This window comes from Neolamprologus brichardi, chromosome 20, assembly GCF_056152115.1.
Source record: "Neolamprologus brichardi isolate AB-2024 chromosome 20, ASM5615211v1, whole genome shotgun sequence".
Lineage (NCBI taxonomy): Eukaryota > Metazoa > Chordata > Actinopteri > Cichliformes > Cichlidae > Neolamprologus > Neolamprologus brichardi.
In genome coordinates this window covers 35,109,491-35,135,000 of record NC_142123.1, presented here as the reverse complement: position 1 = coordinate 35,135,000, position 25,510 = coordinate 35,109,491, and the positions used below count along the sequence as shown (strand labels likewise).

The 25,510-nt window shown below is 43.4% G+C and overlaps 1 protein-coding gene across 1 annotated transcript; it reads left to right on the top strand.

The window, feature by feature from the left end:
* Positions 1-2,817: 2,817 nt before the first annotated feature.
* LOC102791769 (ras-related protein Rab-29-like) lies at positions 2,818-6,833 on the top strand. Its single transcript, XM_006807416.2, has 5 exons — positions 2,818-2,935; positions 4,328-4,399; positions 4,848-5,029; positions 5,152-5,273; positions 6,638-6,833. Exons 1-5 carry the CDS (start codon positions 2,818-2,820, stop codon positions 6,765-6,767), a joined length of 624 nt encoding a protein of 207 aa, XP_006807479.1. The 3' UTR covers positions 6,768-6,833.
* Positions 6,834-25,510: the final 18,677 nt, after the last annotated feature.

Below are 25,510 nucleotides of genomic sequence, written 5' to 3'. Positions count from 1 at the left end.
CAGAAGAACTCCTGATTCTGTTTTTCTACAACTACTCACGCTGAAGCTGAATAAAGCAGCAGAGTCGGTCTGTCGGCGTACCTGCTGCCTTTTAAAGGGTGGGAGGAGCTTAGCTCAGCCCAGGATTGTGCTTGTGCCCGGTTTGAGGAAAATGAAGCCCAGCCAGAAGAGAAATGAATCATCAGAGCGACTGCTGAGTGTTTCTGCTGATGACCTTCAAGGAGTAACTGCGACCCGCCCACCTGTGCCACGCCCTCCAGGCCAACTGTCGGTGCTAAGAGACCCGAACCCAGGTTTAACCAGAACACCTATCAGAGGTGGAGAGTAGGGATGGGTATCGTTTAGGTTTTATCCGATACCAGTACCAAACTGGTATTTTGAAACGGTGCCGGTGCTTAAAGAATGGAGAACACAAACTTTGTCCAAAAACCTCTCACGGTACATGTTGTGTTAAGTTTCTGTGTGTACCACTGCTTTCACACAACAACACAAACTGAGCGTGCTCTCCTCCTGCCTGGTGTTTGGTACTTAGGGGCCAATACTGGCAACAGGAAGCCTGCACAGAGGGTCACTAACCCGCCAAAACATCACCGGCTGCCCTCTGACACCCCTAGAGGCCATCGCCAGATCCTCCTGTCTCAGGTAAGCCAGGCACCCTGCCCCCCACCTGTCTGACCCGCTGCCCTCAGGTCAGTCAGGTCACGCACACACAGACTCACACCTTTGTGCACCTCCTTCACTTTGCTCTCCCATGAGTGCCTTTCTGTTGTTTTAGATGTATTTCTGCCGTCTCATTATTTATATTTAATTCCTGCACAGTTGCCGTGGAGCACCCATCATTTTGTTGTACGTGTCCAATGACAATAAAGAGATATTCTATTCTATTCTACTCTATTTTGGGGAGCACCATCCCTCTGTTTACCTGCACGTCACCACACTCACCTGCCTCCATTACTAAATCAAGGACCGGTCCGTTTGTATTGTCACGTTCAGGATCACCGTGGATTCCTCCGTGTCGACCTGCAGCTCGGCTGTTTTGTGGGAGCTGATGGTTCGAACACCTGAAACATCATTCAGCCAAACACCTGCTGGAAGGATCAGCGCCTTCAAAGAATTACACCTGAAACTCTACAAACCCCTAACCCTGAACAGGTCACACACAGCATCCGTTACAGATGAAAACATCTGGAGCTAAAACGCAGAAACCCTCCCACACCACATCAATCTGAGCGTTTTAAACACCAAACGTTAAAAAGTCCCTGTGTTGCTGCTGCTGCTGGGACAAAGACGAAGGCTGGCCTGCTGATCAAGACATGGAAACATGGAGTCACAGAGATGAGTCATGGCGACTGCACCCACCAATAACTGTCAAACTCGACTCCACAAGGCCCAGAGACAGGAAGATGAAGAGGAGATGCAGCAGGACGAGGCTGGAGAAGGAAGAACCACAAAGTAAAAGCAGGTAAACTCTCCCTGCATCACCAAGATGATGGTGGGGACAGTGAAGCCTCCATGAAAGTGTCCTGATGGTTCACTCTGCAGGTTTACGATCCACAGCCTGATTCCTCTGATGTCAGTAACATTTCTCAGTCAATGCTCTTTAGTGTGATGGAGATTTCACATCTGTATTTTGAAATGCAGCAGCCGGTGACAGTAATGTTTCACCTGCCAGCAGGTCAGCTGGATCCTGTGAAAAAGAAAGCAGCCAATGAGAGAGGTTTGACTTTCTGCTGAAAACATGCTGATGAGACGATGGGCAGGTTGCTCTGGTTCCTGTGTAAAGCTGGGACAGCATCAGCAACAGAGGAAAAACATAACCAAGTGCATTCAGTTTGAATATGGAAGAAAATGCAGTTTTCTAATAATGTGAATGGTAAATGGCCTGTATTTGTATAGCACCTTACTATGGACCCCAAAGTGCTTTACACTGCATCCAGTCATCCACCCATCCACACACATCCACACACACATCCACACACTGGTGATGAAGCTACGCTGTAGCCACAGCTGGCCTGGGGCGCACTGACAGAGCACTAATCTAAATCAAAAACAGGAATCTATCAAACGCATTTGATTTATTATCAAACCATTGATCAGTACTTCTTGACACATGTTGTAGGAACCGGGGTCTAAATGGTGGTTTGGCTCTGAGACCAAGAGTTTAAATAAACAGGTGTTAAAGTTGCTGTGTTTCCTGATGCGTCTGTGAAGCTGTGTTGTTAACTGAAGCTGCTGCAGTCTGGTTCTTATATGACGCTGAGCTTTTGTACAACATTCACAGCCATTCATTCACTTTTTGTGTCCTGTCTAACATCCACACTCTGCATCAGAGAGCAGCTCGGGTATCCTGCTCAGGGATATTTGGCGTGCAGACTGGAGCAGCAGGATTGAACCACCAACCTTCCTATGAGTAGACCCACTCCGGGTTAACACAGCTGTGACTACCTGGCCACAGGTAATCACAGACTGCCATGAAACCAATAGAAACCAACAGAAGTCACTAACAGCCCGCCGTCCACGAAGGCGTGGTTCATGTGTCTGATTCATATTTATGGCCTGCAGCCACTTCCTGTCAGGAAACAGACGAGTGCTGAAATACCGACTCTGGCAGCGCTATTAGTTCGCTTTGAGGTGTAAGCCCGGCCGTCTCTGTGGGGCTGGGCGGACTTGAATGTAATTTAAAGAAACAGAACACGTGTGTGTTGTTTAGTTAGAGGGGAGTAAATGTGTGTCTGGCTCATAAACTGAGCAGAGGTGTGAACTTTGAGCTCCCCACGCTGAGGTCTGTCACCTGCTGCTGTGTGACGGAGGACAGCGATGACGGAGCACCTTCTGAAAGTTCTCATTGTTGGTGACGGAAACGTCGGCAAGTCTTCCTTTGTTCATCGCTACGTCAGCGGACAGTTCAACAAGACCTACAAGATGACGGTGGGAGGTAGGGCTGCTTTACTTATTGAGTCTGAGATACTGGCAGCGTCTGCGCGGTGTGTTCGGTGCCCTTTGCATGGTCATCAGGAAACGTCAGAAGTCATGTTAGAATCAGCAGGCACTGACCTGAAACTGGTTTTATATCGTAGAGGAGCAGACTGATGTTCATGTAAGATCTGAAGACTGGTGGAATATAAAAGTGGATCCACCACTTTGGTCCATCAGACTGCTGCACAGCTTTGGTCTCATGTTACAGATCTTATATTTATCTGTCCCACCACGACTGTCTCGTTCCCTTCACCTCCTCCTGAATTAGAAACGTTTCAGAGAAGTCGTGTTAGTCAAGGAAATGTGCTGACTGTGGGAGTCTTCAGCAGCTCTGCTTAATGCTTCAAATCGTTCCTCGAGGGACCTTATATTTATATTATATATCATATATATTTATATTTATTATATACACACAAAGTGAGTTTATTAAATTGATTCATTTCAACTTATATATGTCTCCCAAACTGGAAGCTGGTTCCACAGAAGAGGGGCCTGAAAACTGAAGGCTCTCCCTCCCATTCTACTTTTAAATACTCTAGGAACAACAAGTAGGCCTGCAGAGCGAGAGCGAAGTGCTCTAATAGGGTGATATGGTACTACAAGGTCATTAAGATAAGATCCTGATTATTTAAGACCTTGTATGTGATTTAACAGGAAGCCACAACAGGAGAAATCTGCTCTCTGTGTTGAAGGAGCTCTGTAACTTTAGCACCACCGTCAGGTCAAAATGTATTTTTCATCTCAGGACCTCGGCTGTTTTTAACTTTATGATCTAAAACTTTGTTTCTTACAAAAATAGCTGGAGTTGATTTTCAGTCTTTGTCCTTTGGTTTGCTTTGACTGGCGACTTCAGTCCGCCGGTCTCTACAGCTACATTTGAACCCATCGCATCACCAGAGCGCTCCTCCTTTTAAACCAAAGCTCCAGGAAGTAACGAGGTCCACAGTCTCTCTGCACGAGTTGAATCAAATAAAGAGGAGGTCACCGATGATGTCACAGCCTTCAATCTGTTTGCACGATTAGAAACTGTGGGTTAGTCACCTGATTCAGGCCCCAGGTGTACAAAATACTGAAGGAATAATTACAGGATGAGACATGTTGTTTATTTAAATATTTATACGTAACTGGAAGCAGCTGAGAATGAGTGCAGGTTCAGCTGGACGACACCAGCTCTCACTTCTTTGCGCTTAATGAATAATTTCACAGAGGTTTCACTTCAGAAGAAGCAAAGTGAAACTTTGGGGGATTTTCTTGAGTTTATTTTCATATTTCGAGCTTCCTGTGTAGATGTGCCTTCAGTGTGTTTCATTTCTCTCTTGCTGCGTCTCTAACAGACTGTTTCCTTCTGCAGTGGATTTCTCCGTTAAGCTGCTGCACTGGTCGGATAAAGAGAAAGTCCGACTGCAACTCTGGGACATCGCAGGTACAAATAACGTTTGGCTTCAGCTTTTTTAGCCTCAGTGGGTCAGCTGACGGTAGCTGAGACTGGTTAAATGAAGTAAAACAAACACTCGACTTGAGAAAAAGATTAAACCAGCAGACGTGACACGGTGTGCAGGTAGAACAACAGTTTGAAGTTTGAGTCAGTGTGGTCTCCAAGCTGCTGCAGGCTTTGGTGCACCGGTTTAGAAACTGCTTTGTCTTCCTGACATAAAGTGTTTGAACTGAACATCTTCAACCTTTAACAACAATAAACTCAAACAAATCATGAAACAAAAAAAACAATCTGAACATTTTCAGACTGGAAGTAAACTGAAAGCAATTAAAAATAGTTCAAAATAAAATAAAAATTCAGAATATCTAACGCCTCTGCATTATTGACTGAGTCATGGATGCACTGGTGACACACTGACCGTTGCCTTTCTCTTCAGGCCAAGAGCGTTTCATATCCATGACCAGGATCTACTATAAAGGGGCGCTGGGCTGTGTGGTGATGTTTGATGTCACCAGTTCCTCCAGTTTCTCCAGCTGTCGCCACTGGAAAGAGGACCTGGACAATAAGGCCATGCTGCCCAACGGACACTCCATCCCCTGCATCCTGGTTGCTAACAAGGTGATTGAGTGCATCCAGCTAATGAAGGATCCACCAGGAAGCTTTGAGGTTCAGGCTAAAGAGCACAGCTGCTAACGGGCAGTGAGTCACTCTGAACTCTTTCTGCTTCGGTGTGTTTGCAGTGCGACCTCGCTCACAGGGCTGTCTCTGCAGACACCATCGACAGGTTCAGCAAAGCCCACGGCTTCATTACATGGATGGAGACTTCAGTCAAAGACAACAAGAACGTTGGAGAAGCCATGAGGTAGGAAGAGAGCGTCAGAGGCAGAGTTTAGGAGTTTAGAGTTAAACCTGGACCAATCCAGTAGAAACATCTCAGTTTTGTGTTATGTGCAGTTTTATTCAGTAAAATGTAGCATGCAAGAAGGAAATTAGCTTATGTTAGCACCTGCTGAAGCTGGAATCAACCTGAAGAGTCAGGCTGCGTTCACTCTGCAGGTCTTAATGCTCAACTCAGATTTTTTGATCAAATCCGATTTTTTTGTCTGCTCGTTCACACTACAAATAAAATGCGACAGCAAACGCGCTCTAGTGTGAACGCTCAAAGCGGCGCAAAAGAAGACGTCACACACAACGCGCTCTGTTTAGACCCAGAGCAACAGTATGTTTGACTGATGGTCTTAATATAAAGACTTCAGACTTTACGTTTCCCAATTTTGCTTTAAGTTATTTTGTTATTTACATAATAATGTAAATAACAAAATAATGATCCTTATTGCTGTTTTAGAGGAGCGCTGCTTCAAAGGATAGTTGCAGATTTCTGTCAGAATCTGCAGATTATACAGAACAAATAAAATGTTCACGTTTCTCTAACGTTGTCTTCCCAACAGTTTCACTGGATGGACAGGAAGTGTTCGCGATGTCTTCTCCGGCGCTGATAGTTGGCGTCTGTCTTGTGTCAGTGACGTAAAAGACGGATTTAATGCGACATGACCATCAAACAGCAGCTTTCTGAAGCATCAGATATGTATCAGATTCAGGACCACATATGAAAGTGACCCAGATCGGATTTGAAGATATCGGATTTGTGCCGTTCACACTGTCACACCATGATGGGATAGATGGTCGCAGAGGGTCAGAAAATTGGATTTGATGCGCTTTCGCCTGCAGTGTGAACGTAGCCTAAGTCTGTAGCTCCTCCTCCTCAATAACACCTGTGGGGGAGGGGGCGTTTCTATAACTCACCAGTTTGTATTATTAGGGGCGTGGCCTCTTTCACTGACAGGTGCGTGGGGACACAGCCAGCTGTAACTGCTAGCTGTGTGCTAGCTTTGAAATAGCTAACAGCTTCATATTTGCTTCCCTGGTTTAAATGGAACGACGGCTTTATCTTTAAAAACGATGCTCTGAATGTTGGAGGGACATCCTGCAACAGCATCATTGAAATTACTGAAGCTCAGAGCGAGCAGCTCAAAGAGTTTCTGACCAGGTCATCGTCTCGCAGGTTTTGGTGTTTTGGCTGGAAACAGCTGAGATGTTTCTGAACATTATCGAGGCATCCGAGCCGTCTTTCCTTTGACACAAAGATCTAAGATCTGAAGCAAGAGAGAAAAAGAGTATTAAACAGGAAAACACGTCATTAAAGCTGTGAAATCTGTGGCGTTTCAGGATGCTGGTGCAGGAGATTCTGTCGGTTCAGTCCACCATGGACCAGATTCACCGACCTGAAGTCCGAGTTTATCCTGACCCGGACTCAGAGTCCAGCAGAAGCTCAGGAGGAGAACGAGGCTGCTGCTGAAACCACAGCAGGAAGTACTCTTCATGTGCACGTGAAGCGTAGGACTGTGAGCTGTTAGCAACTCTAAGTGACGTTTGTCTCGGAGCTGATTCTGGCTCGCCCACCTTTAATAGTTTCATTTTGAGCTAAAGGTGTAAATTAAGTTCAAATAAAGATGCGGGCCTCGCCTACAGCGAGGAGCAACACTAAGGACAAACACAGGTGTATGTTTCACTGGTGCAATCAGAAACAGGTGAGACACGTTAAAGGTGACGTGACGCCGAGTGGGGAGCACAGGAAAGGTGCTGGAGACGATGGTGAACAGGAAAAGCTTTTCAAACACAAAGCACGTGACCTTAGCGTGTTTAGCGGTTTGTACGCTGCACCCGATGAGAACAAACCAGCAGAAACACAGTCGAGGCTTCTTCACCTACATCCGAGGTGCCCGGAGAAGGAAACTGAGAGACTGAAGCTCCACAAACACTCACTCACATTCATATTAAACAAAACACCTTCATCAATTAACTTCATTCATTTCAGCTCGTCAGTCCTGATCCACATGAGTTTGAGAGTCCTGGGTGGGACGCGAACCGGACCTTTGACTAAAGCTCTGGAGAGTAACAGAAGTCGAAGAAAAGAAGTGAAATGATTGGTTCTGACATACTGACTAATGAACGACACACACCTCCAACCTCCAACAGAGCACACGAGCCAACAAAAGAAAAGGTTCAAACATTTTAAACTGAAAAGGTTAAATTCGTGTTTGGGAGTCAGCAGGTGTGCCCGCCAGGTAAGCAATGCGAAGGCTGAACACGGAAAGGTGGCGTTCAGCGTGGGCGTGGGGACCAGAAGGAGCACGCAGTGTATCGTGAGAGAACGAGATGCAGAGCGTGCTCGCTGCAGCCGTCATCATCTCCCAACACGCTGAGTCGTCCGGACACATGGCGTCCCCGTGCTGGCGGCGAGGCGTGTGTGAGTGGGTGCTGCACAGCATCAGTGGGACGTGCACGTGGGTGCACATGTGGAGCGTCTGTGACGGGAGCTCCGACCTGCGGCGAGAAATTCTGCTTTGAATTTTTACACTTTTACTCTTGCTGACAGTTTTTAGCTTCTTTTATTTTCTCAGGTTGTCTCCTTGTTTCACTTCCTGTTTTACTCTGGCAGTTACCTTCCCTCTGCGCTTCAGTTACTTCCTGCCTTTGTCTGTTTCCCTCCCCCTGTGTTTGCACCTCCACATGTTTCCCTCCTGTTCCTCAGTGCCTCAGGTTGATTCTTTTCTGTGGGTTTCCAGGACAACCAGCACGCTTTTATTTCCTTTGGCCTGACCTGATGTCATCTGCATTTGTATCCAGTTGTAGCACAGAAACATTTTTCAAAAAAGGCCTTCGGACTGTTTTTCTAGATCTGATTAATAAACATGCTAAAAAGTCAAATACCACCTGATTACCCGACGAAGTAAAGATAATCAGGCTTATCCTCCCAGCGTGTCATTGGTTTCAGTGAGAGAAACCTGAGAGCAGGTTCATAAAATGGTCATATTAAGCTTAAAAATTTACTTTAATCCTCCAAACAATTGCAGTGAGTAATATCAGAAAACCACGTGATCAATAAACCACCTTCAGCTTCAAAGAGACGCTCACCACCTCACGCTGTTTTAGTCCATCTGAATTTATGCATAAATTTCCCCGATGAACGTTGATAACATCTGAATTCATGCAGGTTAAAGTATTTCAACTTTAAGCTACTTTAAACATGTCCTTCTTGCTGCCCTCATGAACCCATCAGGACGACCTAACTGACTGAAGTGTTGAAACATGGTTGGACCCGTCATGCATCTTTACATGCAGAAAACAGAAATCCTTGTAGCTTCTATAACTTCCAGCTGTGGGACTAATGCAGGCTAAAGGCTGTCTCCTCTTATCACACTGGCTGCGTGGGCTTTCACGTCAGGCGTGAGGACGTCATAGCAGTGAGAAAACCATTTAATTAGAGTCAGAATCTTTGAGATGGTTTAATTCTGTCGAAGTATAAAGTTTTTCTCCTGTCTGTGGGTTCAGCTGAAGAGTCCAATGATCTGCTCCTTTTCCAGTGTGCTTTTCCTCGATTAAAAGAAAAAGTTGGATCGACTGGTTTTCCATTACAATCTGGTACTACCTAACGTGTGTGGCTGTTGTCATGGCAACACGTCTGGCATGTGCGATACAACAAAGGTGGACATCAAGGTGACGATAAACCTGCTGCTCGGTCGTTTTTAGCTCCTAAATCTGAACAGCAGTGGAACCACAGCTATTAGCATCCTGCAGCTTTAAGATTATTGTTCAGACCCAGAAGATTCATTTATGTTTACACAGTCTATGGTTTACTTCCTGTTTTATTTTGAAGGTTTGTTGCTCGTGTGGTTTCCTTCCCTCGTCTTCCTCCTGCTCTTATTAGCGTGTGATTATTATCCTTCCTTCTGATCTTCTCCGTTAGCTCACTGTTCCACCCTCTCTGCGGTCCTCTTTCTAAAAATAATCAAACTGCTGCAGCTTTGGTTTGTCGTGACGGTCTGCAGTCAGTGAGAGGTTTCTGTAGCTGACTAAACACACTTTAAATGTTTCCCCGTCACTGGAGGCGTTAATACTCACCAGTGAGCTGGCCAGAGCTCTGAGCTCAGAGCTGGAAACCCTCAGAGAGGAGGGTTGGACAGATGGAGCTCCTGTCTGTGTGTCAGCCTGTCATGGCCCCCCCACAGCTCACAGCAGGGGGGGGGGGACAGTACCAGGCTCCTCAGAGGGGCTCTTTAGCCGTTAATGGCACAGTGTTGAGAGCGCTTTTCTCCTCCTCTCACTGTGGGGCCCTGTTAAAGATGCTTTCGCCCATTTTACATGGTCACAGAGGATTCATCATGGCTTCATGCACAGGTCGCCTCGCCCCACATATTCAGGTCGCTGAGCTGCAGGAGGCAGCCAGCTTTGTTAGGAAGGAACTAGATGGTAGTTTCGTAGACCTAGTATCAAGGAAATGTTCCAAGGTCTCCAGGCCTTGTGTCTGGATAATATTGGTATACAGGGATTCAATATCTAAAGTACATAGTATTGTGGGAGCTATCCTTTATGTGAGACTTTAATGACAGTACAAAGTTCTTCATGTGGAAGTCTACAAAGCTTGATATTCGTTCAGTTAGAATGGCAGAAACAATCGTCTGCCAGGTGGTTCTTCTAGGCTCTTATGAATTTGCCCGGTATGCCCGATGGCCAATCCAGCTGTGGTCATGCCATCAGTTAACCCTTCCAGGCCCAGGGTTGCCGACCCCTGCTCTATTCTTATTTAATTCACTTAATGTACAGAATTCACCTGCTTGCTGCAAACATGCTACTACTGCACATTCACCTAATGTATATAATAGATAATGTTCTTCCCCCCTTTTGCACAAGTCGAGGAGCGTGTCAGGCTACACTTCACTGTGTGTTGTATGACTATGCATGTGACGAATAAAGAACCTTGTTGTTCACTTTCACTCACAGTTTAGGTTTAGAGAACAAATATGACCTGGTGAGAGTCGGGCAGAGAGCTGCTGTGTGTGGTGGCGGTTTGTCAGCAGTGGCCTGAACACACGGTTAGGTTTAGGGTGAGACGGCCAAAATGATGCTTACCCGGTGCGTTTACACGGGACACTATGGTTGTGCTCTACATGCATCCATGTGTGTGTCGTTAATGCCATAAATCCGGAGCATGCGACACGGATGCCACAGGGAAACTTTGAGTGCTTCTGAGAGACGAGGACATGGAAAGTCTCAGTCAGTTAATAGATGCTGATTTTGCTTTCATCCTGCGTTTATCAAAGATGGCGAGCACTCGCTGATTTCCACCTCTATTTGGAGCTTTGTTTCCCCCCCAACAGATCAGACGATGACGTGCGGCCTGGCTCGCTGTGATGCTCGGCAGCAGCGTGGGAGGTTCACACGGGCCCGTGTGGGCGGGCTCGCTGAGCCCCCTCGCTCTTGTCATAGTTACATCCCAGAGAGGGAGGGATGGCGAGCCTGCGTCACGATCAAGCCTGGCTTCAGGCCACAGGAACTCCCAGAGCAGCGTCTGTTCCTCGTCCTGTTTTCAGCACGCTTTTCCTCCGGCCTGCCGTCCTGATCGGTATTCACGACTGTCACGACTCATAGCCGGTCAGGACCTGGCCTCAGATCTGAACGTACTGGACTCCCCGCTGTGCTGCTTCTCAGTGAGGGCGCCCACAGACTTTGGCCCAGTTTCATTTATACAGCACCAGGACACTGGAGGTCTTCTCAGGAAGCTTTGCATTTTAAGGTAAAGATGCTGAAATATCAGACGATCCCCTACACGCAGCACAGGAAACAGCAGGAAGGAAGAAGTCCTGACCGGCCCGGTGAGGTTGGTTTTCCAGTTCGTACGAAGCTCTGCGAGTGACGAGGGTCCCTGCAGGTTACAAAGAGCTGGCTTCAGTTCTTCAGGCTCTGAGAGGACTGAGAAGACACAAGACTGAAAACTCTCTCTGCTGTCGAGCTTTCAGAAACTTCACCTTGCTTTTATTCTGAACATCTGGATCCTGCTGTGCTCTCGCGTTAGCCTTACCTGCAAACAGGTGTTCAAATTATACAACTATATCAACTCATTTGGCTCAAAACATGCCAGTTAACCTGACCAGAGGCTTATTCCTGTGAAGGGCTGCCCACCTGTCCAGGTTGAAGGAGGTGGAGTTATCACTATCAAACATGTACGTAGCTTCTGCATCTGAAAAGTGTGGAGTTGGATGTTCTTCTTAAAGGCCAGCAGGGGGCGATGGAGAGCGTCTCTCTGCCCTGACCGCTGAATACTGAATAAAACATCAGCTGCTTTTAGGAAGTGATGGTCAGAGTCAGGAGGGGGGGTTATCCTGGGCGACAGTGAAAGCACTCAGCTCGGGGCTTCAGGGTGTTGTTGTGGGCGTGGTCAGTGTGCTGGAGGTTCATTTCCTTTTGCAGGTAATTATATGCTGACCCATCAGCACTTTTAACTACCACAGACACACACTGAAAAAAGTCTAACATGCAGTCATTCATTCAATCTAATAAGTGCCATTCAAAACAGAATAAAATCATTGATTTGATTGTGAAACCCTTTCTTTTTGCATTTTAAAATACCACTTTTGATTTGGATGAAACTAAATATCTGTACAAAGGACACAACGCAAAGTTTTTGATTTCTCTCAAAACATATATTTCTTTTCATGTTGAACAGATAATATCTTTAATTTGAGTCAAAGTGATTTGCACTTGAACACGCCCACCAGAAATAGACCGGGACCCATTTTTATTCTGCATGGCTGCTGGAAACATCGTGTCACATCTTTGATTAATTTCATCTGAAAATAAACGTAAGTAAAGCCAAGTATGTTACAAAAGCTTTTATAATTTGTATTGCCAAAATTGCAGAAAATAACCCCATTTAAGCTGGGTCGACAGCCACCCCCAATTTTTGCATGATTGTAGCTGCTAGCTACAAGCTAGCTAGCTATCCGGCGCGACGTTAGAACTGGTTACCAGCAACTGACCATCACAGTCCGGAATGTAAGTTAGGAAAAAAGCCGTTTTTTACCAGTATACTAACTAGCTAGCGTTACCACGATGCATCGGTGGTGGATACAGCTAGCTAGCATAAGTTCATAGTTCATAACATTCATAGTATAACTCCGTGCTTTCTGGTGAGCTCGCGGTTTCTAGACACAAGCTTGTGTTTGTGCACGCACGTTTGTCTCTGTCTCTCCTCATATAAATATCTGTGTGTTGTGTGTGTGTACACCGAGCGCAAAAGATAATTATTAATGTGCATGATTTAGAGACAGAAATAACAAGCCAGCATATAAGATCAATGACATAAGACTAATTCCTTTAATTGACTTTCAGGCACGGCTCGGAAAAATGTGCATTTTCTGAAGAAATTTTAATTTTAACAGCAAAAAATTGACCCTATGCCAAACTTAGTCGCTAATGGCTGGTCTGTAGACTGTTTGGTAAACCTAAATCAAATTATAGTACTAGCTTTTTATAAGGATGTGTATGTCATGTTACGTATTTCTTGGTTTTTCTATGTTATGTGTTTTATAGAGAAGTAACATTATTCTTTTTTTTCTGTATGCTTTCAGAACCACAGATCGCTCCATCCATTCCATGGCTGAACCATACATTTTCATTTAATCTGAACAGGTATCATTTTGCATTTACACTGCACATCCTTTTTAAACATTTCATAATAATCTAGACCCTGTCTCATTATCCTCTCATTCACCTTGCTGATGTGTTGGCACTATTGTGTGCAATAATTGCTCTCTCGGCTTCACCCAGGTGTGTGCTCAGTGCTGGTTGTGTAGGGAGATGTGCCCCATTTCCCCTTTTCTAGTCTTCGTAATTGAAAAGCACTCTGAAAATCACTTTTGTAGTAGTAAGTAATATTGCTATTGCATTAGTTACATCCGTTGTGTGAGTTAGTAAGCGATCCTTGTCCACTAATTTCCTCTGTCCAGTTATAAATGCAGCAACATTTTCTATGGAGGGCAAAGGGAACATTTCATTTTGGTTGTGTCCTGTTATTTTGGAGTGTAACTACTTAAAGAGTAACTGAAGCCTAACAACTTGTTTTGCTTAGAAACTGTTATAATGTGTTTTTACAATGCAATCTTTCAGTTTTGGGCAGTTTTTGACATTTCTGTGTAAACTTGTTAAATTCTACCCTTTTTGGTCTAACTCTTACACATGGTTTACATTGGCCACAGGAACACTTCGAAGTGCTGCGCTTAGGAAAATCATACACTGTCAGCTGCTCCGCTGTTCACACCAGATGCATATTTCTCCACAACGGTCCAAAAGCGCTTCTGTTCATCTGTTTATTCAGAGCTAACCCCCCCCCCCCCACATTTACTATTATTACTCAAAGCCAGTAACTGGCTTTGAGTAATAAAATACCTGTTTGAGACCAACCACTTGTCATTCATTCGGAAGCTACATTCATTTATATTTTTCCAAAATGATTTGGCGACCCCAAGAATTATCTCGCGACCCCAATTGGGGTTGGGACCCCAAGGTTGCGAATGTGTCTTAGAGACGATGCTGGTGACTGGCATGTACCGCTGACGTAGGCATGAACTGCTTTCAGCCAATCACAATATTCAAATGCAATAGCCACCTTTCAACCCTAAGAGGGCAGCACTAAGACATTTTTAGACCAAAAAGTGTAGAATTTAACAAGTTTAAATTAGGAGGGAGTGTATACTTAAATCTCTCATTATCTACCTTGGAGAACGTGTTGAGGACTTGATAAAAGAATACATGGTATGTCCATATCTGTTCTGTCTCTACATGAGATGCAGTCTCTTGATGTAAATTTGACAACTCTGCTATTAAATGCAGTGATTAATGTAGGACAGCAACGATTAATCAACTCATCAAGTTAATATCTTAGGGTTCTGTATTGTTTTCTTTTTTTTCTTGGGCTTTGTGGAACATTTATGAAAATGTGGAACATTTATGAAAATGTTCCACCATTGATTTAATTTAATGATTATGCAATTCACAATCTGATTAGTCAAATAATTGTTCTAATAGTCTGTGACCAAACTGTTAGGTTTTGTAATGTTGATTGTCATTTATGCTTAGAAATATTTAACCATATATGCTTAGAGGTGTATAATTAATTGTGTAGTTATAGGATGTGTGATCCTTAATAGTCTGCAAAGGCTTTGTGCGCATTCCAGAGTGTTCTGGAATCCACACCTACACTCTGGGAGCATGGGAAGAGGTCGTACCTTGTTTTATTGTTTTATGGTAGGATAAACGTGGCTATATCTGTTTTAGTCTGAGTGCCTTTTGTTTAGATGAACTGGTGGACTTTCCAGACCAGTAGGTTTAGGGAAGTCATTTATGGGGTCATACTCTGACCCCACACACACACACACACACACACACACACGCACTGTATTCTTTGTTCACATGTTTACCTATGTAAGATGTTATATGTTAATGACCCTATGCATATTCATGTAACCACAATAAAAGGAGTGCTATGGGGAACCTGGCTGAGAGTCTGATGGAGGTCAAGTGGTGGAACGACACTTGGCTCCAGGCAGGTCTCCCTCATGCATGAGTAACATGAAGAACTTTGCCTACTTTGTGTCTTGCTTTGCTGTGTAATTATATTGTCTTCAACGTTCCAGCGAATAGGTTTAAGCTACAAACCTATCATTAATTGGTCCTTCGAGAGCCGGAGCCCTGGAGTCGACATTCACCGAGGGGAGAAGAGACACGCTGAAAGACTGACGTCAGCCAGGAAGTTCCTGTAGTAAAGTCCCGAGACGTGAGAATTCGTCGTCGGGCCGGTGGATTAGCTGTCTGTTTTCTCTCCTTGATGAATGACGATCGGCGGGATTCGAGGCTGATATTACACGCTAAGCAACACCAAGTAAGTTTAAGTCTTTGCCACTGTGTGAGGCAAAGCATGCAGCCACTGTGTGAGGCTGAGTTTTAAAGTCTTTATCACTGTGTGCGATAAAGTGTGTAGTCACTGTGTGCGACTATTCTTTGCCACTGTGTGAGGCAAAGCACGCATCCACTGTGTGAGGTTGCGTTGGAGGTCTTTGCCACTGTGTGAGGCAAAGCACGCATCCACTGTGTGAGGTTGCGTTGGAGGTCTTTGCCACTGTGTGCGGCAAAGCACGCATCCACTGTGTGAGGTTGCGTTGGAAGTCTTTATCACTGTGTGCGATAAAGCGCGTGATCACTGCTATGTAAGTCTTTGCCACTGTGTGAGGCAAAGCGCGCAGCCACTGTGTGAGACTGCGTTGAGACGATAGGCCTAATTTTTGTTGTTTGTGTGTGAGGATATTTGTTGTTGTTGTTGTGTTCGTGGTGTTTGTGTGAGTGAGTGTGGAGTAGAACACGTGGTCTGTGACGCCAGCTGTTGTTGTTATCGTGGGTTCCCAAAGCAACCAAGAGTGCGTCAGAGGGTGAAGAGAAGTGTATGATGGACTAAGCTCTTGGCAGCGTAAAGTATTTTGAATATTGGCACAAAAAATGATTTTGAGTGTAAACTGCTTGCTGGAAAATGTTAGAAGTTTTCAGAAAACACACCAGCCTTGAAGAGCGTGTGGAGAAGGCCAGCCCACATCAGCAGCACTTAAGATATGCTCTGGTGAATGGCTTTCCCCCACCCCTTGCTGACACAAAATGTTTATTCTTTAGCTTGCCCTGATCGGCAACAGCCTGTGCTCCAGACCATAGATTTAATTGAAGTGGATAATTGTTAATCTGCATTAAGCTTAGGGTTGCTCAAATTCAGTACAATGACATATGAGATGAAGTAAAATAGGCAAATATTTAAACTGATGATGTGCATAGAGGCACTTGACCTGTTTGAAAGACTGTTGTCTTATTATGAGCCATTGTTGAGCTATAGAGCACACCTATGAAAACAACTAATATGCTGAACCCTGTATGAAGCAGCTGAAAACTACATGATGGAGAAGCTGAATTGAATATGAAAGTGCAAGTCTTTGCCACTGTGGGGCAAAGCACGCAACCACTGTGTGAGGTTGCGTTGCGGTCTCTTCTGAGCTGATGAGCAAGCTACACATTATCAGATCGAGATCTGTCTGAGAACTCATCAAAGAGAAGGAAACAGAACTATGATAACTGTGATAACTGGAGTGTACAGCGTTTCCGTGAGCAGTTTTCCTGTATCTTGACTCATGTGTGTAGCGTGTTCATAGCATCAGCATCATGTTTTTGTTTATTTGTTTTGTTGGGTTGAAAATAATTTAAAAAACTTGTGATCTTATTTATGGATCACCATGGCACATGCCATTGGCCAAATGATTTATTTACGCAGATGAAAAAAGTGAGTGTGAATGTGTCTGACGTCACAGTGTTTTTGTGCGCTGTGTAAAAGTAATTGCCTCTGATTGTGAGAGCGGTGATTCTGCAGGTCACCAGCTATTGTAAAAATAAAGAGTACAATAGAGACAAAATTTACATTGTAGATGAAAAATAATCATAGGAAAAAGGTTTTGTGTTTATCAGCCAAGAACAACTACAATCTCATTTTCTGCTTTTAAGAAAGGACAATTCACAAAAAACAGAGAGAGAGAGAGATGTGTGTGTTGATTACGCAGTGATAATAATAATGAAAATGTCTTAGTTTGTCACTTTCAGGTGACAAGCAGACCTGAATCAATTTTCCACATGCAGCGGTCGGAAGAAAGTTATAGTTTAACATCATTAGAAACATTCAGGCCAAGTTTCTGGCTAACTTATTTACAGCTCCATGTGTCCCTCAATCTCACAAGCGAGCTCTCACTCCTCCCTGAAGACAAGGAATGCAGCTCCAAAGAGCAATAACATGGCAGATAAAGAGACAGCAGCAAAGTCCTGAGCAAAGAGTCCCAGCAAGCAGCAGCAGTGTGGACAAACAGCATCAGAGAAGAAGAGCAAACCCATCATCCTGAATGATTGGATGAATGGCACTGTGTTTCCAACAAGCTGCAACTTCACTGTGCATGTGACAAGAACATTTGAGGAGAACTGAGGAGACTGTTGGAGTTTGACATTTGCCACCTTTGGAGTAAAATGGCAAGAAGAGACAGTGAAACACAGGACAAAGCTGAAAGAGAACTGCCTGCTGTTGGACTGTTGAAGTGGGAGAGGACAACAGAGTGAGAGCAGTGGTGAGAACAAATAGGAGTTTTGTTTTTAATATGGGAAATCAAAATTTGGGTTAGCAAACCTGGGGAAAAGAAAACTGACTGCTTAAGTGGGAAAATTGTGAAGGAGTCTGAAACACTGCAAAAAGAAACATACAAAATCACACACACACAAGCAAAACATGCATTAACCCTACTAACACAAACACAAGAGAGCTCATGAAGATTAGACAACATCTTAAGCATGTGAGTCTGTTTACCATCTTGTCCAAGTCACCTTGTGTGATGCAAAGACCAGTGGACTCATAACACATTAGTTAAGAAATGATCAAATAATAGCAGAGAAATGTGTAGGAAAGGCAGCTTTAAGAACATGCCCTGCTGGAGATGCAGCTCCACAGACATGCATTAAACCTGCCTAATAACATAAACACACATGCAATGAAGATCAGCTTGTTGTCTCTCATCAGTGTTAAAATAGTGTGAATTTAACAGACACTTGTTATCAAATGCTGAATTTATCCAATGCTGAGAATTGACTCTCTAGGTTGCAGGACAACAGTTTAACTTTTGTGGGAAAAAGATTCTGGTTTGAACAACCACTGATCAGACAATAAATTTAGTTGTTAATATAGTAAATTGGGAGATGCTTCCTGCTTGATTGATGCAGCACAAGTAATTTACTGTATGAGGGAAATTCTATTTTTGTGATAACATTTTGAACATGCATTTCTGTTGTCCTGTCATCTTAGTGGGTTAATAGCTGATATGCAAATTAGTTGATCGTTCTTAGATTGAGGAAAGGTGACTAATTTCTAGCACGAGTGAATGAGATGTGTTGGAGTTTGTTGTGTGTTGAGTGGAGACTCTAAAACACTGAGTTTCCTGTTTTGATGTGCGAGTGAATCCTGTACCTAGATACACAATTCTGAATACGTCAGAACAAACTTCTTTTGTGAAGTGCATGACAACATGTCACATGTTTTATGATGAAGGGAAAAAGGAAAACTGAATAAAATGGGTGTGTGTGACCTAAATGAGTGAAGAGCACAGACCTGGGGATTAAACTCATAGCTAATAAGACATTAGGCTTATGTTGTGTGTTGTGCAGCTGATGGTTGGTTTGGAGTGAATCTAGTTGATGATTTTTCTTTTGTTGTGAAGTTGAGCCTGCCAATTAGTATGATGGTATGATAAACCATGCTGATGGTATGATTTACCCTCCTGAGATGAGGAGCTTGTGTCATGACTTAACAAGGCCTTTTTATTTTGTTACTTTCACTGTGCACTGAAAGTTTTGTTCGATAATCTCTGTTTGAGCAGATCTGCACGATTAGAACAGAAAGCGCTGTACGACACGTCGTCGAGAAAATTGTTACAAGTGAGTTTCTCCACATTAAAATGGGCTCCGGAGAAAGTCACTTATCTGGGGACAAAGTAAGTTCCTGTCCAAAAAGGATTCAGCGAGGTAATCCGATCTAAAGTTCTTCTTTTTCTTTTTGAAATGACGTCATTTTGCTGAGAGTGGAAACTAAATGCGACGATAGGTTCCACTATCAGCAAAGAAAGAATGAATGCATGAATGAATGAGTGAAAGAGAAAAAAACTGACTGACTGGTAAAAGCTGACGAAAGCTGACAAGACTTTACTGATGTAACACGACTGTGCGAAGTTAACCCCCACCTGACAAAGAGGTGGATGAATCTATGTGTGTTTCTTTTTACAGGAGCAGAAAGATGCCAGCAACATTCGAGGTTGCGTGACGATTTAACCTTTTAAATGCCACTTTCTGTGTCTGTGCATCTACCAGGGGTGTTATTCACTACCTTGTGTTGCTCACAGAGGAAACTGTGAGAAAGAGTGTATACATCTGCGCAGCGCTAACATTTGCATTTTCTTTTCTACAGCATTACAGTTCTTCATGTGAATTGATCATGTGATTTATACCAGGACAGCTGGTTGATGTTTTTTCCTACTATAGGATTTCTGGGTTTATGTGTGAAGAAAACTGTGTTTATAGGTTATGAGTGGTGATGCTGTTACACTGTTTTTTGGGAAAATGTGAAGGTTACTTTGACAATGTGAATAACATGTGAGAAATTTCCTGTGTTGAAAAGTAGTGTCACTTCTTTCCACAGCTATGGATGGTTAACTTTATGGTCCTTTTATAGCACCTCTGGAACCGGTCGACCTGCGTCTGACCACCGGGATGGTCAATGTGTATTGCTAATGTTTGTTTTTCTAAGAGTACATGTAGAGGATTCGGCAGAAGCGGACAAGTGACATAAGAAAAACAAATAAGTTTTTTGAGCTCATAGTGATTGATGGGTTGAGTGACTTTGCTTAAGGGAAGTCACCGATTACATTAATGTTAACTGAGCACATGGGATGATCCATGTCTGAGGCAAGTTATGGAAATAATTGTAGTTTACTGATTTGAGAAAACCTGCACATGACACTTGTCTTGCTGATGTTGAATGCTTTATTACTCTTATGATACAATTGTTTATAAGTGTGAAGTTTGATTTCACTTCCAGATCTGTTTTCCAGGCCATGATGGTGTGTATGCAGGCTCCTGGCGGAGCCAGGTGTTAAGCAAACTTAATATGCAAAACACGCTAACATCTTTTATTGCAGGGTTACGGAGCTACTCCAGAGGAGACACCCTGATGTTGCCTGGGACATGATCTAGCTAACCTTTTTCTTTAAGACAGGAATCTAGGTTTGATGAGTTGACTCATGGGAGTGTCCATGCGTCAAGAGGAGGGGTCCAGGATTAACATGAAACAATGTTTTCTATTATTGTTGCAGTGATTTGTGTGATTAACAGTTCATTTATGGGTATTAAACCTATGCAAGTGGTGCATCCATGTTCAGATGAGGCTTTGATGGCCTATAAGTGAAGTTCACTGAACTAAAGAATGTGGTTTGATGATTGTTGACATGCTCTCCAAATAGAAGTTTTTCCTCCTAGCAAGGAAATACAGGTGCAGCAGTCATCTCCTGAAAAATCTTCAGAGGCCCAGTGAGAAACAAGAACCATTCCAGGCATGGCTGACAGTCCAGGCAGTGGTTGAGGTCAAAGGTCGAGCTGTTTGGGGCCCATCATGAGATCAGACTTTGAAGCCACAGCAAGGACCACGAAGCTGCGTTGGAATGAGAGCTGTGCCAAGGGGGCTTTCTAGAGGCCAACAGAGGAGATTGTGGACAACAGACGGGCACCTGAAGGATGAGGGGAGCGTGCCAAGCTCCATCGACAGCGCAGGGGGAGTCCGAGGATGGCATCATGATTCTGTGAAAAGCACAGGAACCAGAAGCTATGGTGGTGATGACAGCAGTTTCCTATGAACATCACCTAATGCTGTGCCACTGTACTGTGCATATGATGACACTCTGAAGACTGCTGGGATCTTAACAGCAGTAAGATAACTGGACCCAGCACCCTTTCCACAGAGGGGTTTTTCTGCAGAGCATGGACAATGGAGGAGTCATAAGTATCCCCCTTGCAGGACGAAGGCCTGAAGTGAGGTGATGGGGGTTGATAGAGGCCATAAAACTAGAGTGCTGACAAGGCCTGCAGCTTTCAAGATAACTGAGACCCATGTTGACAAACAACAAAACCAACTGGTATGTTTGAATTTCTATTCTACATACTTTTGGACTCTGGTCCTATGGACAGTGATGGAAACAACTGGAAGAGACATTCATGACGCCCTGCCGAACTAAAACCACTCTGCACAGATGATGGGTGATCATCGCAGAGCTGGGATGTTTTTGAAAATGTTACTTTCTTATTTTAACTATTAAATGAACAATTCATTTGTTTGCTCGTAGGATGCAGTTTGCCATTGGATGAGATCAATGAGGAATGGGATAACTGCTAATACATTGGTTAAACTGTGTACTTTTACAGTAATTTAGGGTGATTGACATATGCTGAGTATAAAAATGTTTGCATTGACACTGTCAGGCATGAGGTGATCATAACTGGGAACTTTTCTAGCATAAAGGTCAAAAAGGGGGGAATGTTAGGTTTTGTAATGTTGATTGTCATTTATGCTTAGAAATATTTAACCATATATGCTTAGAGGTGTACAATTAATTGTGTAGTTATAGGATGTGTGATCCTTAATAGTCTGCAAAGGCTTTGTGCGCATTCCAGAGTGTTCTGGAATCCACACCTACATCCTGGGAGCATGGGAAGAGGTCGTACCTTGTTTTATTGTTTTATGGTAGGATAAACGTGGCTATATCTGTTTTAGTCTGAGTGCCTTTTGTTTAGATGAACTGGTGGACTTTCCAGACCAGTAGGTTTAGGGAAGTCATTTATGGGGTCATACTCTGACCCCACACACACACACACACACACACACACACACACACACACACACACACACACACGCACTGTATTCTTTGTTCACATGTTTACCTATGTAAGATGTTATATGTTAATGACCCTATGCATATTCATGTAACCACAATAAAAGGAGTGCTATGGGGAACCTGGCTGAGAGTCTGATGGAGGTCAAGTGGTGGAACGACACTTGGCTCCAGGCAGGTCTCCCTCATGCATGAGTAACATGAAGAACTTTGCCTACTTTGGGTCTTGCTTTGCTGTGTAATTATATTGTCTTCAACGTTCCAGCGAATAGGTTTAAGCTACAAACCTATCACAAACAACTATCAAAATAGTAGTTTATTATGGTCAAAGATTTATCAGGTGTGCCAGACTTCAGTTCTTCACCTGTACATTTTGTTCCATATTTTACCTCAAGATATCCCAGAAAGATGAAGCTGAGGAAGAGCTGCAGAGTACCACCATGGCACTCTTCGTCTTCAGGGACAACTCAAGCCTCCTACATCAGCCTCGAGACATCGGGATAATCATTGATGGTGTGGAAGTCCTGAATGAGTTGCCTTCTGTGGCAGCTGGAGTGGCAATGGTCTTTGGACTCTGTTATGCTCTTAATATGGAATATCCACGAGGATTCAGGTTCACCTTTGAGGCTCTTCAAAAGATTATGATGGAGCTTGACTTTAACAAGATGACCTCTAAGATTCGCAAACTTAATTGTGAACTTAACACTGCACAGTAGTGTGTTTGCATGCATGTGTGCATGTGTATGTGCACATGCATGCATGTGTGCTTGGTTATTTTGCTTGGTTGGCCTGCAGTGGTATTCTACATTCAAAAATTATAAGAACACCCATTTGAAAGGGAGATTTAAGTTGATTTCATTGATACATGTGTAGATTTTTTTTTACATTGTACAGGCACAGTGCACATATAAACGTTTTTGAGTACTTGCAAATTGGTTTAAAAAGAGTTTTTATAATGGTTTTATGCCAGTTTTAGACAGGTTGCAGGTTTTATACTGGTTTTCAAAAGATTGCAGGTTTTATAAAACAAACATTTCTCTAATCATTTCTGCCGTAGCACTAAATCTGTATATTACTAATCCTCTCTATTGATTATAGTTAAAATGGTTTGGAACAATAAATAATTTTGAAATAATTGGTTGGGCATCTGTCTTGTTTTTTATAGGAAATGCAGAGCATTTTTGAACTGAAATAAAATGAAATGTAAAAAATATAGTTTGAATATATGTAAATCAATTACCTGGCTTCAACACAAACATATTAGTTCATGTTAATTTGGTTCAATGTGAATACATTAGGTTGGTTAAATTTCAATATATTAGCTTGGTTCAATAATTAAAATATGGTTCTATGTAAAAAAAATCAATTTGGATCAATGCAAAATTTAAAGTTTCAGTCAAGTCTAGTAATATTGTTTATATCAACATAAAAGTATCAGGTCATATCAAGTGACTCAATTTGGATTCTATGAAGTCAAATATTTTGGATGTGACAATTGGACATCATTTTTTTAATTTGAATAGGGTTATTCTTTTTACAGTGCACAGTCATGTAGTTTTTATCACACACACTTCTTTCCCTCTTTGAAAGGTTCAGTGAAGGTTTTAATAACCACTCAGCTGCTCTACACCCACCGCTGGCGTCTCACCTGAAGCTCTTATTACCTGTTATCATTGATGAGAAGGAGCTCTACCTGTGTGATGTGTCAGCTATAATGCTTACTGACTGAAGAAAAATCACATATTTAGAAAACGGGTTGGGGTTAAAGGTTAAAGGCACGTGGACCTGCCGCGGCTCCGCGAGGGCGCCATCTGCCCTGAGAAGCATAAAGACACAAATCTGTCTGAAGGACTGAAGGCTGAAACTGAATGAAGACACAACTTCTCTGGTGTTAACGCTGTAAAGACAGATGTGCTTTCAGCCTGCGCACCATGAAGAAACAAAGCTTTATATAAGAGTCAGCTGTTGTATTTGACCCATGACCTCACCGAGTAACACAGTCAGTGTGTGAGGATATGTTCAGGCCAACACAGGGGGAGGGGGGGTCAAACCCAGACAGGAGGGCGGTGGCCTCTGTATGACCAGCCGGTTAATGGACCCGGTTTCCACGCAAAAGAAAACTCTGGGAGCCGCAAATACTTTCTGAAATCTAAAATGAAGATAACACTGCATATACTGTTTTTACCTTTATGCTTGTGTGAACAACTAAAGTAAGTAAAGTTTATTTATTAAGCGCTTTTCACAGACAGGCAGTCACAAAGCGCTGTACACAAATATTAAAATAAACAATACAATCAACAGACATTATACACAATGTAAAGATCAAATGTAAATAATGTAAAGAATATAAAATACGTAGATCAACAAAAGGCTTGTTTGAACAGAAACGTTTTTAACTGCTTTTTAAAAGAATCCACAGAGCAACTAAGGTGTGTTGCTTATGAAATCCATGAAGTGCTACAGAGAAAATTACATTTATTTATGTAATTAACACATTTTGAACTCTTAAAGAAATATAACAAAAGGAAAGATGAACTAAAATGATCCAGCAAACACAAACTGCTGTGAGCTGCCTCCCTTATATCGCCTTTGGGCTTTTGGAGCCTTGACCTGACTTTTAAAAAGTAATTGGAAAAAAAGCTCTGTGCTGCTAAAAAAATAGATATTTGCAAAATTCTGCCTAAGTATGTATTTTACCTGGTTAATGTGTGTGGCGGGGCGTGGTCTGCAGCGCCGCTGCAGGGGAGGCGGACACACCTGAGCGGGCCCCGCAATCACGCCTCGCTGCCTTAAAGTCTGCTGTTGTGTTGGTGTGTGTCGGGCTGTGAGCTGCAAAGCTACAGCCGGCTGTGTGCGTACAGCAACCGTGTGTGAAAAGTGGTCAATAAAGAGATGCTGAAAAGCGTGTTCATGCAAACATCGTCGGGTCTGCTGTGATATGTTTACAAGAAGACTTCTGCTCCTGAACCTCTGCGCAGCGTCTGCAGATCAGGCTGTACGAGTCACTTTCATCTTTACGCAGGACTGTAAGCTGTCGTCTGTGAGGCGTGAGCGTGTTTGTTTTTACATAGTTCACGGTGGAGCTGCTGACATCATGTGGATCCGAAGATCCATAACTGGCCTACCTGGGGTCGAAAGTCTCGATAAATGCACGGCGTTTCGGCGGGTACACCGGCTTCCGCGAGTGTGACGCTTATTTTGAGCGATGAAAAAATAATAAGATATAATTTTATTTTTATATTTCACAATAATCTTCCAATTTAGAACTACAAGTTTAAAAAGAACTAAACACAAATAAAACACACTTCAGCTAAATACTAATTTATTTTCCCAAACCACGCGGAGCCGCAGTATAAGGACTAAAGAGCCGCAGGTTGCCGACCCCTGCTCTAACCCCTGCGAGTCAATCGTACAGTTTGAGCAGGAGCTGAATAACGCGACTGAAAACGTCTCAGTGTCTGCCCAGCTTAAATGGACTTCCGGATCTCCACGCCTAATAAACGTGACTCGGCGTGGAGCACGTCACTGCTAACCAGCCACTGAGGAAGCCCGGATTTGGAGCACGTCAGCATGCGCGTTCAACAGTGCTTGTGTTGCATTCTAGTGCCGTAGGAAAGAATATGACGACGGCGTATTAGTGGAAATGTGGAGATGACAGCTGTGGTTTCAGGACGAGCTGCTGTGTCCTCCATAAACGCCTCGTGTG

Coding starts and splice junctions, on each gene's coding strand:
- LOC102791769 (XM_006807416.2), top strand. CDS start 2,818: ATGACGGAGCACCTTCTGAAAGTTCTCATTGTTGGTGACGGAAACGTC. Junction 4,400..4,847: donor GCAACTCTGGGACATCGCAG/GTACAAATAACG, acceptor CTTTCTCTTCAG/GCCAAGAGCGTTTCATATCC. Junction 5,274..6,637: donor AACGTTGGAGAAGCCATGAG/GTAGGAAGAGAG, acceptor GTGGCGTTTCAG/GATGCTGGTGCAGGAGATTC.